General features: G+C 38.5%; 1 protein-coding gene across 1 annotated transcript in view; it reads left to right on the top strand.

The window, feature by feature from the left end:
* Positions 1 to 1,893: 1,893 nt before the first annotated feature.
* FAM184B (family with sequence similarity 184 member B) overlaps positions 1,894 to 13,606 on the top strand; it is a 33,103-nt gene continuing 21,390 nt past the window's right edge. The window contains exons 1-2 of the mRNA XM_071743877.1: positions 1,894 to 2,151; positions 12,190 to 12,951. Coding sequence (XP_071599978.1) covers positions 2,017 to 2,151; positions 12,190 to 12,951 — 897 coding nt within the window. The 5' untranslated portion in view covers positions 1,894 to 2,016. The remainder of the gene's footprint in view (positions 2,152 to 12,189; positions 12,952 to 13,606) is intronic.

Consider the following 13,606-nt stretch of genomic DNA (forward strand, 5'->3'; position numbering starts at 1 on the left):
TACCCCAGTTAATTAGTAAGGCCAGATCACCCACCATCAATAGGCAGAATCCGTCCTAAAGAAGGGTCGGTTTTGGCTAAAAAAAAAACAAAAAAAAAGACGAACAAAAAAAATACATAAGCACTAGGGGTCAGTATTGTTCCAGATTTTAATCTTCCCGGTGTTTAAGCGGCAGATTTTTAACAACAAAAGAATGATTTTCTCTTTGAAATTGTGTCAAGCGTTATGTGGTATATGACCTGCATGTGAATAATAGCGGGCAGCAGCAGGAGAAAAAGCGTTCTAATTTATAGATTTAAATAATTTTTAATATAATTCATAGATGTAGCAGAGGTGGGGTTTTTTCTGATGTATTTTACTACCATACATTTGTGTGTGTTTTAAACAGATACCTGCTTTTTAAAGGTAATTTCTATTTTTCACTAACTTTTAAGATGTATGGATCTAACGTAATCTCCTGTTGTTCTTAGTAGGAAATTTATTCTTTAAGCACAACAGTAACATGGAATCTTATATGTGAACTTTTTCCTAAAAGTTTTTATTTCACTTTGAAGAAATAGTCACTTGACAGAAGCACTTAAATCAACAGCAAATCTTCAATGAGTTGGCTTTTTTGTAAGGCTATATTTTCTAAGGAAATAAAATTTGTAACTATCTTTCTATTTAAGATATATTACAAGACAATTAACTTCATCTAATTTTTTTCCCCATAGGAGTCTGGAGAAAGAGAAGACCGGGTAAATTTTTTGTGATTCTTGTGTCTTTAAAAACCCAGGACTTTTAAGTGTAACTAATAACGCAAACTGAATCATTTTTGGTTCATATATGCTTGGCAGCCCCTGTGTGCCCACCTGCACCTCAGATCTACATATGAGGATTTTCTTTACCTGAATGGGGCAGGGGTGGAGGAAGCAGCCTCATGTCCCTTCTGGTGGGCTGCAAGCCAGGGTGAGCAGAGACAGGGCCCTCAACCTGCTCTGCAGGGGCTCTTGTGCTGGCTGCTGTGACACATCAAAGGGGGGCTGAGCAACTTTCAGCTTCTCTTACCTGTCTTTCTCCCTTTTCCTCTTCTCCACCACTCTGACTTCACCCTGCTTTGCCTTCTCCTCCTTCACCTTTCTTTGCTAGACTTGTTTTAACGTGTCCACTAACCATTTTCTTCTTGCATAACACTTCACTGAAGCATCCTTCTTTTAAAGCCACCTTCTTTTAATACCTTTTCTTCTTTGTGCTTTTTTTCTGCCTTTTCTGTCCTTTCGGTTACTTTTACATGTACAATCCAATCCTGGTCTCTTTGACTGGAGGAGATGAATAAAAAAAAAAATAAAAAATTGCCCATAACATTGTCAGTTTTCCCCTGGCACCTTTCCAATGCCTTTAGTGCAACTGAGGGAACCTGACCAGGAGTCTCTTTAGATAAGACAGGTGAACCGCAGCCTGGACACCCCTCCCGGGCTCAGATGTGCTCAAGAGTGTCCCTCTTACCTGGAAGAACTGCTCCATTCTGCTCTCAGCAGCGCAGCAAACTTGATGAAGATTTTCTTCATGACTTCATTGGTCCATCCGGACTTAGAGAGGATTGCCAAAATAGCAGAGCTTGCGAAGGATGCCAACCTCTGCAGCCCTTTGGCAGACCGAGAAGGCAACATGATTTAATCTGCGGACGGTCTCTGTAACAAATCCCCAGTAAGGTCTGTGCTGCTGCCCGCGTGGCTGGCTCAGCGTCTCCTGAGGGGAATTTGTAGCATCCAGCCGCTGGCATCTTCTGGCGGAAGCTCAACCATTTAAGGAGCAGCAGGGGAGGGGGAAAAAATCCCGATCAGGATGTTGGCACATGCGGTGTTCTGCTGAAAGACCGGGACATCTGCACACAAGGGAGAGCGGCGGCTGGGGCTGAAGTTCCTTCAGCGTTATGGGGGTCTGAGTGCGTGCAGGGCGCCGGGGCGGTGAGGGGAGGGCAGCAGCAGGAGCAGGATCGCCCTACCCGGAGCGTAGACAGATTGAGATTCAAGCCTAATGGCCTCTGGCATAAACAAGGTTCATCAGCCCGGGACTTACATTGGATCTAAATCTGCTCGCAGCATCTCGGCAGAGGAATGCAATCAGGAAATGCAGATGAAGATGTGCAAGAAGATCGCACAGCTCACTAAGGTGGGTCTCGCCGCCGGGGCAGCCTTCCCAGGGAGGTGAGGCTGTCCTGGCCGGGGGTGTCCGGGCTGGCTTTGAGCTGCTTTTGATGGCCCCTGTTTAAGGGGAGGGAAGGGAAACCCGTCCTCTTTTGTAGGGTGCTTCCTTGCACATCAATGTACACAAACTTCCCTTTCGAACAGTTCCCCCGCGGGTACTCCAGAGCAGCTTTATCTGGTTGCCTTTGTGGCTGACCGTCGGCGTCTCGCACTTAGCAGCTCTAATTAGCATGCTACGATAGCGAAAAGGGCTCTACCTCTAAGAAACGCAGGGTTCGTCTGTGTGCTGCTTGGAGGGACTGTCGATTTCTTTTTTTTTTTTTTACTTGAATGGCGAAGCCAGCAATTCCTTTGCGGTTTATGGGTTCTCGAGTAATATTGTTGCAAAGGTACAGACGAATTGTGGTACAATATTACTTGGTGGTTTGAATTGGTTGTTCCTGATGTGCCTTAGTAGATACCTTAAATGACCTTCGTGGAAGACAAGAGTTGTAAAAGAGGCAGGACTAAATTACGTAGTATATTGTAGTGAAACTTTTTAGTCACTACTATACAATGCACTACGAAATATTTTTATCAGTTTTCACACTTTGTTGAGATATAAGAGAAAACCTGTAGGAGAATTTAAGCTATTTTTAGACTACACCTTTCCCAGTGAGAAAAAGCTGTTTCCTACCCTTGTTTACTACAAGGTTTTTACATGTTCTGCAACCTCACTGCATTTGATAAAGACATATTAGCAATGAAAAAGACTGACAACTTAAAAATACCATCGAAAAAGACAGTTCAGACAACAGGAGGTCATTAAGATGTTCATAGTAGAATGGCTTAATAGCTACAATGTCATTATTCTCATCTATGATGACTGTATGTGAAAAATGTATATTGTATATTATAAATACAGAAGTGCTATCTATATTTACATATATACTGTTATACTTACTGTACTATATCTACATTTGTATACTAGTATTTGTGCACAATCTGATCCTTTGTGCCCCCAAATGCACACATTACTCTTCAAGTTTTGTTTTCATTCTTTAGTAATTGAAGGAAAACTGTCCAAATAAACATCATTTTCAAATTATTTCAAACACAAATATGTTTGATCAATGAAGGCTGTAAAAATTCTTAGAGAGAATGACTTTCTGTTTATGGATAACATTCCTGATGCCTCAACAACAGCAAAATGTCATGAAAGATGACTGTAAGTTAGATTAAGGTGTCTTAAATTGTTCCTTTTTTTCTGTCTGGTTCTCACTTGCTGTCTTTGATAAATTTTGCACGCTAAGTAAAATTTATCCATAAGTATAAATTCAAAGAATCACAGTATTACCTTTTCTAATACAAAAGCAATATGTGGGTCTCTATAAATTGATAGCTGTTACTTAGAAGAGTTGAGGAATCACCAACTTTATCTTTTTGAGTGATTCATTTTTTAACAGCAGAATTAGAGCATATTGGTGATATCTGTGCAGAGAAACACTTGTTCAAAATGTTCAACTGTCAAGCTAAACTTTTCTGTAGAGATCTCCATGCCTTCCTTATTATAAAAATTGATTCTTTTTAAAGTTTCTCTCTAATCTCAACTAAATTTTGAAGGGAAAATATTGCATTCCTTTCTGAAAACTCTTGTGTTTCTATCAGGCTTGCCTTTGGGTTGAGGAAGAAAGTTCTGCAATTTTAGTAGCAAGAGGGGGAAAAAAATCACCTCTGCAAAAAAGAACCACCTCATGGCAAAATTTTATTGCAGTATTTTTAAAAATTTCTACTATTAAAATGTTTGTGGGGTAATTGCTTTTAATAGAATTTTCCCTCTGCATACTGAGTATCTGAAATAAAGGGGATTTATACCCAAAGCTCAGAAGTGTAGTTCTGAAGAGCATATCATTCTGGAACACATCATTTGGAACATGGCCTTTAAGAAGCAATTTTGGCTGGAATAACAATACACTTGTAGAGAACTTGCAGCAGAAATGAAATTTTAATAATAAGTTTTCTCTTTTAAATTCATAGAACCATAGAGTCATAGAATAGTTTGGATTGGAAGGGACCTTAAAGGTCACCTAGAACCAACCATTCTGCCATGGGCAGGGATACCTCCTACCTAGACCAGGTTGCTCAAAGCCCTCTTCAATATGTCCTTGAGCACTTCCAGAGTAGACTTCTGGGTAGACTAATGCTGTAACTACAGCAAACATCTGAGAAGAAAAATCTGAAGCCAGATTATCTGAAAATTGGCTATATGGTAAATTTCTTATAATAATTTTTGGCCTAGGAACTAGAGCTGCCTTTCAAATCAGTGTTTTTCTTGGCTATCCTACAGCCAGGATAATTATAATAAAATCCCTTCTTACTTTAAATTGCCTGTAGCACTTTCCTTTCACGTGTCTAACCTAGTGTGCAACACTGCTGTTTGTTGGTATACTGCTGCAACTTGCTGTCCCAGTGATGTTCGACTTCATTGGTGGGGAGATAATGGTGTCATTAATTACTCATCCACTCTGCATTGTGCCTGGAGAAATGAATACAAAATGTTTAAATTGGATGTAACATACAGAGCTTGACTTAAATTCTGTTTCTTTGTTGCGTCGTCAGTAGTGACCTCCTCCTACTCTTCCTGCAAAGGAGGAATGTGGAAAGGCAGCAACTGGAGAACCAAACTGGGTGAGGTGATCCAGTTTCCATTGTTACACGAAGTGCTGATTACACTGTAAAATGTGGGCTGGTACAGGGAATCCCCACAGCTAGTCAGGACAAAAAGATACTGAAAGCTGCTCTCATTCTACTGCCCTGCTATTTCTGGTTTTGGAGAAATATATTTTTGGCAGAACATAGTAAGTTTTCATACTGTATTTGTAAGCTCAGGCTCCCTATTCTGCTCTGCCTTCTCCCTTTCCCCAGTAGTGAGGTGGCCTTTGCATTTCCAGGCAGAAGAGGCCACAGATCTGTGTTTACCATTAGACCTCTGCCTGCCCACATTTGAAATACACTAAAGAAAGCATGGCAGGGTTGTATTACTGTTGAACAGGTTAGGTTTTTCTCCTGAAGCTTCAGCTCACAGTGCTAAATAAATATGTGGGACAACCAGATTTTGTTTGAAGTATGTGTGTATGTGTATATGTATATATATATACACACACATATATAGGTATATTAAAAAGTACAAATTGAAATTTTTTGTTCCCAGGAATATAGGTAAAAAAGTTTAAAAGCCCTAGTAAGATTAGTGAATGTAGAGAAGAGCTGTGTAGGCCTTCTCAATTTTGACCTCAAAATCAGATAACATAGCAGCTATTTCCAGATAAGCTGTGCATTGATTTATACATTTATGGAAATTAAAATAGAAGCATTCTGCTTGCAAATAGGAATGTCCATTTGTAGTTGTAATTCACATAGACAAGTTACACAATTAGAGAGTACTTTTCATCAATGCTAGTGCTTTCAAATTAATAGAGGCTTGAATTTAGTTTATGATTGTAGCAGAATGCATGATTTTGGAACAGTAATTAAGTTTAGATTCTTCCATCAAAAGTCTGAGACTGGGTAGGGCTTTTTGTGTTCTCCAGTTCCTTGTATTTATGATCTGTTTAGTATGAAGTTTAAAATGCATGGTGACTTTATAAAACATTTCAGGTGCCCTGCTGCCTCAAGCTATGGGTTTCTAACATTAGCTATTACAGGATTTTTATGTGGTAATGGATTCTTAAGACAGTTCTTTTAACTTGAGATAGGATGAGAAATGCAAATGAACGCCTGAACAGGAGTGCTGAGGAGAACAGATCAGCTTTCACTGGAAAGGCAGCCCAGACAGTGCTGGCAGCAACTAAATACACAGCAGGTATCCGTGCTATTCAGGCTTCTTTTCAGAACTCTGCCACTGGAACTCAAACCAAACCTGCTGTACTAGACTGCAGTTCTGGAACTAAGCCTGACATGAATAACTGGGATAGTGATATTACTTGGTCATCAGAGAGCTACTGAGGCCTCAAAGTGGTTTCCTCTGTTTCCTTCTAAGAGTCAAAATCCTAGAAACTAGTGGAGGAATGTTTTTAATGAGTGTAGATCTCCTCAAACTCATTTTCCCTGGGGGTTCATTTGACTCTATACTGGAAATCTGGGAACCTTATTGTAAGAAGCACATTTTAAATTACAGTATTTCTGGTTAAGTAAATAGATTGTTAGTCAAAAAATCAAGCAGTCTGGCAAGAATGTATGTTGGATACTGTGAGTTTTAACAGAAGAGTGCTGATGCAGGGAAAAGATAATTGCTGGTAAAGCACAATTAGGAAGCCTTTTTTTTTCCTTCAGGGGAAAGAAATGTCATAGGGAAGTGTGTGTGTTTCTCATTTAGAAGCAGCAACATAGGCACACATTGCTTAATCTGGAGCAGCTGAAAATGTTCTACACTCCAGCTGCTTATCACCATCAGTCACCAGGAGGTTTATTGCCCCTCAGCTCACTCACCTGGGTAGAAAATATGACCATTATTTAATAAGCTCCAGAGGAAAATCAGTCAGATAAGCAACTTTCCTTCATTATTTAAGGAAAGATGTCTGAATTTTGTACAGGAATGTATGAGATACATGCTCATATTTAGTCCTATTAGCTTCATTCTAAGGGTAGAAATTTACAGAAGAATTAGAAAGTGTCAGGGTATGTATATGAGGGCAGACTACACCACTCCAGAGGTTTTTAGCATGGCCACATATTAGATATTGTAAGTAAACCTTTCCTGGTTTATTTACCATTTTAAAAAAACAGCTGATAGGTTGAAGAATAAAATATGAAATTTTAGTGGCTTACTGTGGAAGCACCTATCAGCTGAGCAACTGTAATGGAGCATTCCTGTTGTCTACTCATGTTTCTAGTTGAAATGTGTTGCCTTTTTCACATAGTTTAAGCTCAGTTTATTGCCCTTTTTTACTGTGATGTGTTAACAGTACTCAGTAAGCAATGCTTACAGTGGCTCAGCTGATGAGCAGTTAGTTGTTATGCTACCAGAGCTCTCCTGAGTGCTTGAGGCTTTTTGATCTCAGTTCTCTAGAGAGGTATTCAGTATTCTACAGTAATGAAGCAAAATGGAACAGCATAAAAACTAGAATCATACTTTTGGAGCAACAATATTTTTCCTTTGGGCAAGACATAAAAAGCTGGTTTCCATGCAGTCAAAGAGAGAGAGCCTTTTTATAAAGCTGCCTACATTATGTACTGAAAAAACTAAAAAAGACAGTTATCAATATCCCCATGTACCTTACTTGATGATGTATTTGGTTTCCTGATTTTTATGTACAATTTTCTCTCAGGATTTCAAAGATAACATTGTATTGTCTATCAGCTGACAAAAATGTGCAGACTAAGGTTTCTTGACTTGTCATCACTATAATTTCCTTACAGAACTAAAAGGGAACTATTGGATTATAAAATCCACATGCAATATCATAAAATTATGTTAATCATCTAGCCAAAAGCAGTGTTAAAGCCACTATATCTATTAAGAAGGAACTCAGAGTCTTATCATTTGAATGGCTAGAAATTTTCATTTAAATTAACTCAAGGTGTAAGAATGACATCTGTGTATGGGGATTACCTTCTTACCATACAAATTTGTCACTGACTGTATCAAGTTTGCAGAAAATCTTTCAGCCTTAGCAATCCACAGCTCAAAGCTACTTTATAAGGGAAACTACATCCTAGATTCAAGTCACCTTTACAAGGAGCCCTAGTTGATGTTTATGTATAAAATGTTGTGCATTTTATTAGCATGGGCATTACAGACAATAGATAGTAAAATATGCTGTGATGTATTAATTGCACACAATATAAGATTTTGAAAAATATTTTGGAAGGATGAAGTTTCAGATAAATATCCAGAGTCATTATATATATAAGTATAACATATATATATATATAATATATAAAACCACCAACCCTTTTGAAAGCACTGAACAACATGTTTCTGCAGTTTTAGACTTTTTGAAGATCTTTTAAAATCTGGGATGTAATGAAACGTTTTCAAAAACTGAGTATTAATTTGGCAAATAAGTTCTGCCACCACTGTATTTGGTTCTGGTTAATGTGATGCACATTTTTGAAGCATTACAGAGGTCAGACTTCTGGGATATAAGCCTTTCAAGCTCTCCTGTAAGTTTTAGATATTATTACAGCTTATTCTGATAAGAACCCTAAGGATTAATTTGATTCACCTCAGGAAGAACGGAGAATTAAAAAAGTATTTAATGTAAATGTCATGTTGGTTGAAAAGAGCTGTTAAAGACCTTGCTTCTTCAAACTCCTGCATCAAAGCAGATGTGCATGGTGTCTGGATGCCAAATGCCTGTTTCAGTTGGTAACATGTTGGTAAAACAACATGAAGTGAGTATGCAGAAATGAAGTCAGTATGGATTAAGACAACACAGGATGGAAAGAATCTTCAGAGTACAGAGGAAAATTATGCCATTTCAGCCTCTGAGAGCTGAAACTTGTGTCTTCCCTTTGTATGGGACTCTCAGCTCTAGAGAAGGAGCTGGGAAGTTTGGTATGCAGAAAAAAACCAAAACAAAACAGCCAGACACCTGAAGCAATTCACTTCACTTCACTTCTATTACCTCATTTAGACACCTGTATTGGAAAGAAAAACATCATCCTTTGGAGGCACTTTGTCTTTCTCCATTGACTACCCTAGATTAGATGTTTAATGGAGAAATGGATCATGTTAGATGAGAACTACATGTAGGGAAAAAGGCAATATGTTCATATTTTAAGAATGTATAATTGGACTTCCTTCTTCTAGATAAGAAAAAACACAAATACTGTGGATACTGTGGAACATTCAGGAAGGTGAGACCTTGCACACTGAGCTTCTCCTCAAGAGACATCAGGGCATCTCACCACAAGCAGATTTCACACAGAGCCATTGCACCTCTCTCCTGTGCCCCCCTGCCACCCCTCCAGGACCTAAAACGCTTTATTAGCATGGCTGGAGCAACGGATGAAAGAATTTAGTTTTCTCCTGCACTGCAAAATTCTTTTATAGTACAGTAATTGGGACTTATTCTGGTGCAGGACACAAACAATGCAGCAATTCTGAAGCCTGAGCAGCTGAAGAAACAAGCTTGGGTTTTTGTAGCCACCAGAGGTGAGAGCTGAACTTGAGCTAAGCCTATGTCAAGCCAGTTGCATGTTGTTTGCAGTCTGATTCTGGATCTGACTTTTCAAAGAACTTGTGTCCTGAAATCTCATGAGTTTATGGTTATAGTTTTCAGAGCTAAAAGCAGACAGATTATTTTCAGTGAGGTGCTGGCACTGTGAGCTGCAGCTGGGTTCTCAGCTCTGACTTTGGGCTCGTTAATGCCACTGCATAAGTTGGCCCTGAATTCTTTGCATCTCTGACTTTTAAAATTTGCTATCATGCCAACTATGCATAGATAGATAAAAATTCAAGGGCTTAGAAATGGTTGGAAAAATATTTTTAATAACTTGCTGATAGTGAAAGGCTTGAAATGATCTTTATTGTTTTATAAGTGAAAGTCAGTACTATTATGTTCTGTGTTGATTCAAGGTAATTTTCAGGTCAATGTCCTGTCACAGTGAGTGAGATGGTAGTAGTCTCTGTAATCTGAAAGCTCACAAAAGAAACTCTTTCATATTTTTACCCACAATTCCAGCTATTGAAAACAAAGTTTTGAGCTAAGTTTTCATTTCAGAGGAAAATAAATTATTTTACCTTATCCTTTTGCAAGGTACTGAAGTCATACCTGGAAAGCACACAAAAAAATCCAACATAAAATTAAAACCAAAACAAAAGCCTATCTTAAAATATAATAGCATTATTTCTGATTTTAAAGGCAGTTTTGAGATTTTAGGTTCTGCAAAACTGCGGATGTTTGGAATGCCGATTTTTTTAAAGTTTCTCTCATATAAATGGGTAATGTTATCAGCAGTTGTTTCAGCTATTTGGAGGCATTAAATTATTCTTGTGTTCTCAGGAAGCCACAGAGACTTAAGGAAAGATCTGAGATGCAGTCCATGAGGTCCCTGATCATATGTCACAGCACTGTCATTCAGCTGAAGTCAGCATTGGTGTAAAATTAGATCAGCACTGTAGCTAACCATAGCCTAGGCCTGTACCTTATTTAGAAGACATTCTTTCTTATTCATTGTTAGAAAGAAGATACTTATTAGAGTATTGTTGATTTCATTTTTCAAAAGGTATATTTAGAGTGACAGATGAGGATAAATTATATAGTGCCATTTACTCTGATAACTGAACTTTTAGTAATTTCTCTGCCTTTTGATTTAGAAAGACTCTTTAAGGCTGATATGATAAGATACCCCACCCTGCTCTGCTTGTGAATCAGACCAGTGAATCAATCCACAGAGAAAATTTCACCTGCCAGTGAAGGTGTAATACAAACACTGCTAGTGAAAAGGGGATGATGCTTATTTGGTCACCTGGCCTCAGTAAGTCTCTAGTAAACTAATTAGCAATTGAATCTCTTTCCCTGCTTTGTCACCCCCTTCAGAGCCTTTTCTCATTCTTGTGTTTCGTGTTTCTTTCTCAGTTTGGAAGAATTTGCATCCACTAACTTGGGCCTGGAAGAGCTCTTGTAATCTGTTACCTTTCTTTAATTCTTTTCATCCTCATCTTCCATACCAAACTGTGTCACTTCTTATTCAGCTGGTAAAGCAACCTGCTAGAACCATTTTTGTTCATTATGATAGTGAAGTTCATACACAAGCAGTGTTTAATGCTACTATAGGATGACAGAAGAGTCTTTTTTGTTTGTTTGTAAGCTTCGACTTCACTGCCGAGGTGCAGTTGAATGTTTTCTTCTTTGTTATTTTACATGACCATAAAGGAGAAGGTAAATGCTGTTTTGATTGACAGCATTTGGAAGATGAAATAGGACAAACAAGATTAATACATATTCACTGTTAATGTTCAAGTGTATGTGTGTAACAGGGTTTTTATTAACCTGTCATATAACTCTGAGTTGCTCTAAAGTCAATACAATGTTTCCAAATACATTCAATATCCCCATCTGGATGAAGGCAGGAGCCATTGGAATTGGGCTAGTAACTCAAAGAGCAATCTTGTAGGCTTTAACAAATCTGTCTGTATTGTCAAATTGATCAATTTTAGAGCTTCTTTTAAGAAGCTGTTTGTCAACATGACTGTTAAGGGGTTTTATCTCCCATGAGCCAGTAGAATTTACACTCACAAAGTACAGATGCTGAAATAATTTTTTACTATTTTACCTCCCAGAACATAAAATCCCAGATTCATCTCAAAAACTCCAGTCTCTTAAACAAAGTGCCTCAAATAGGAATACAGCAACTATATTCAGTAGGGAGTGAAAGGCATATGTGTGGGGCTTAAATTTCATAAAGTGTGGGGCAGCAGCCCTCTAAAAATTAAACCTCTTAAGAAGGTTAAGATATTGAGGAATCAGTTTCAGTGCTGAATTGTAAAAATTAGGAGCATGCATTTTCCAGTCAGAATCCTCCATTGTGGTTCTAGCTGATATTGAACTGAAGTGGAGGGATAATGGATAGAGCAGTGAGGACGGTTTCTTCCTTTCTTTTAGATACCTCACTTAAAATGTAGATGATGGTTCTAATGCTCAGTGGAATCTGGTAAATCTCTGGGGTGAAGTAAGACTTCAGAGGAACCCAAATTCCACTGTCAGCCTGAACAAAACATAATATGAGGCAGTTTTCTGACAGAGACTTAGGTGATGCCTTCTTGGGGTAATAATTTGTTTTGTAGTTATGACAATTATTATTATGCATTCTGTAGAAGAAAATAAAGCATCAAAAGGTTTGAAAAAATAGCTTCTTTTCATCAGAGGCTCACTTGAATCTGCTAAAACCTGATTTCTGATATTTATTAAACTGCAGCAGTAATTCTCTTTTAGCATTTAACACCTTGATAAATATAGTAACTGAATTAATGACTACTATTTACTGTGAATTCCCTATTATTTTGCTTGTTCTGTAGGTGATATATGCCCTGAACACTAAGAATGATGAGCATGAGGCGAGTATACAGGCTCTGAGAGAGGCTCATGAAGAAGAAATTCAGAACATTCTTGCTGAGACAAGAGAAACAATTCTCCAGTGTAAAAGCAAAGCTGAAGAAGAACAGTTGCTGAGAAAACGTATTCAGGCCCTTGAAACTGCAGTAGAACAACACAAAAAACTAAAGGAAGAAGCCCTGGCAGAATTGATGTTGTGTAAGAAGCAGGTGGAAGACAGGGAGCCAAGAACAGACATGAAACAAGCACAGACATTCCTTCCTACAGTCATGGCAGATTCCAGTGCAGACTTTGAAACCAAGCTTCTGCACTTAAATCATCAGTCTGATGGACTGCTAAATGAATGCAAAGCACCTAGGAGAGAAAATTTAGATAAAAAAGTAATTCTAGATGAAAAATACAGCATGGAAAGAAAAGTTCCAATCAATGAGATGGAAAACCTGAAGAGTGAGAACTGGAGAGCAAGTGAAGAATATACCCAGAGAACAAACAAACTGCAGGCCTCCTATGAGAGAGAAAAAGAGACTTTGAAAAAGGCTATGCAGCAATCTGTGATAGAAACAAAGAATTGCCAGCAAAGAAACATGGAGCAAAGGAAGAGTTCAGAGGCTGAGGAATGTTTTTTGCTGCAGCAGGTAAAGAAGCTGGAGACAGACCTGGAGGAGAAAAGCCAGAAGATAAATGAGAGGAAGAAGCATTCCCAGAAGCTGAAGGAGAGGATACAGGTAAAGCAGGAGACTGATCCGTGTCTCTGCTTATGAAAGTGCAAAATATCAGCTCTTCAGAACTCAGGGGATAAGGGTTCTTTTAAATATCAGACTGAGTCAAATGTTTTAAGCTCTAAAGCTTAGTGCTTTTAGAAGCTTAGAAGAGAAATAAGGGTATAGAGCTGAGAGTTTTAAAGAAGGAGTTAAGATTATTAGGAACTCATTAGGAGAACTCTTTGAAGACTAACTGGACTTTGTATTTCCTAGGGGATGAGTGGGATAAATTTTTTCTGTTGACTAACCAGAACTTTACCTTTCCATTCCAGAAATGTACAGGGACAGCAAGTAGGCATTAATGCTAGCAATGAGAATATTCTCCTTCTCCCTTATGGTTGCCAACAGCTCAGTGCATAGATAGGAACGGGGTTAGAGAAGAGACCTGAGCTGGCAGGTTAAGGATCAATTGCTTCATAGTATGTGACCCTTGCAACCCTTGCTTGTACCAAGAGGAATTTATTAAAGTGTTCTTTACACCTGTAAAGGTTTATTTGCTGGGCCATGAGACTTGCACCAGCAGTTCTCACATCACACTGCACCAGCAGTTCTCACATCACACTTGCCTGTCTAGCCTAGCTGCTGTATAGCTCACACACCTGTGGCACAGCTCTGCAGG

This window comes from Heliangelus exortis, chromosome 4 (assembly GCF_036169615.1).
Source record: "Heliangelus exortis chromosome 4, bHelExo1.hap1, whole genome shotgun sequence".
Lineage (NCBI taxonomy): Eukaryota > Metazoa > Chordata > Aves > Apodiformes > Trochilidae > Heliangelus > Heliangelus exortis.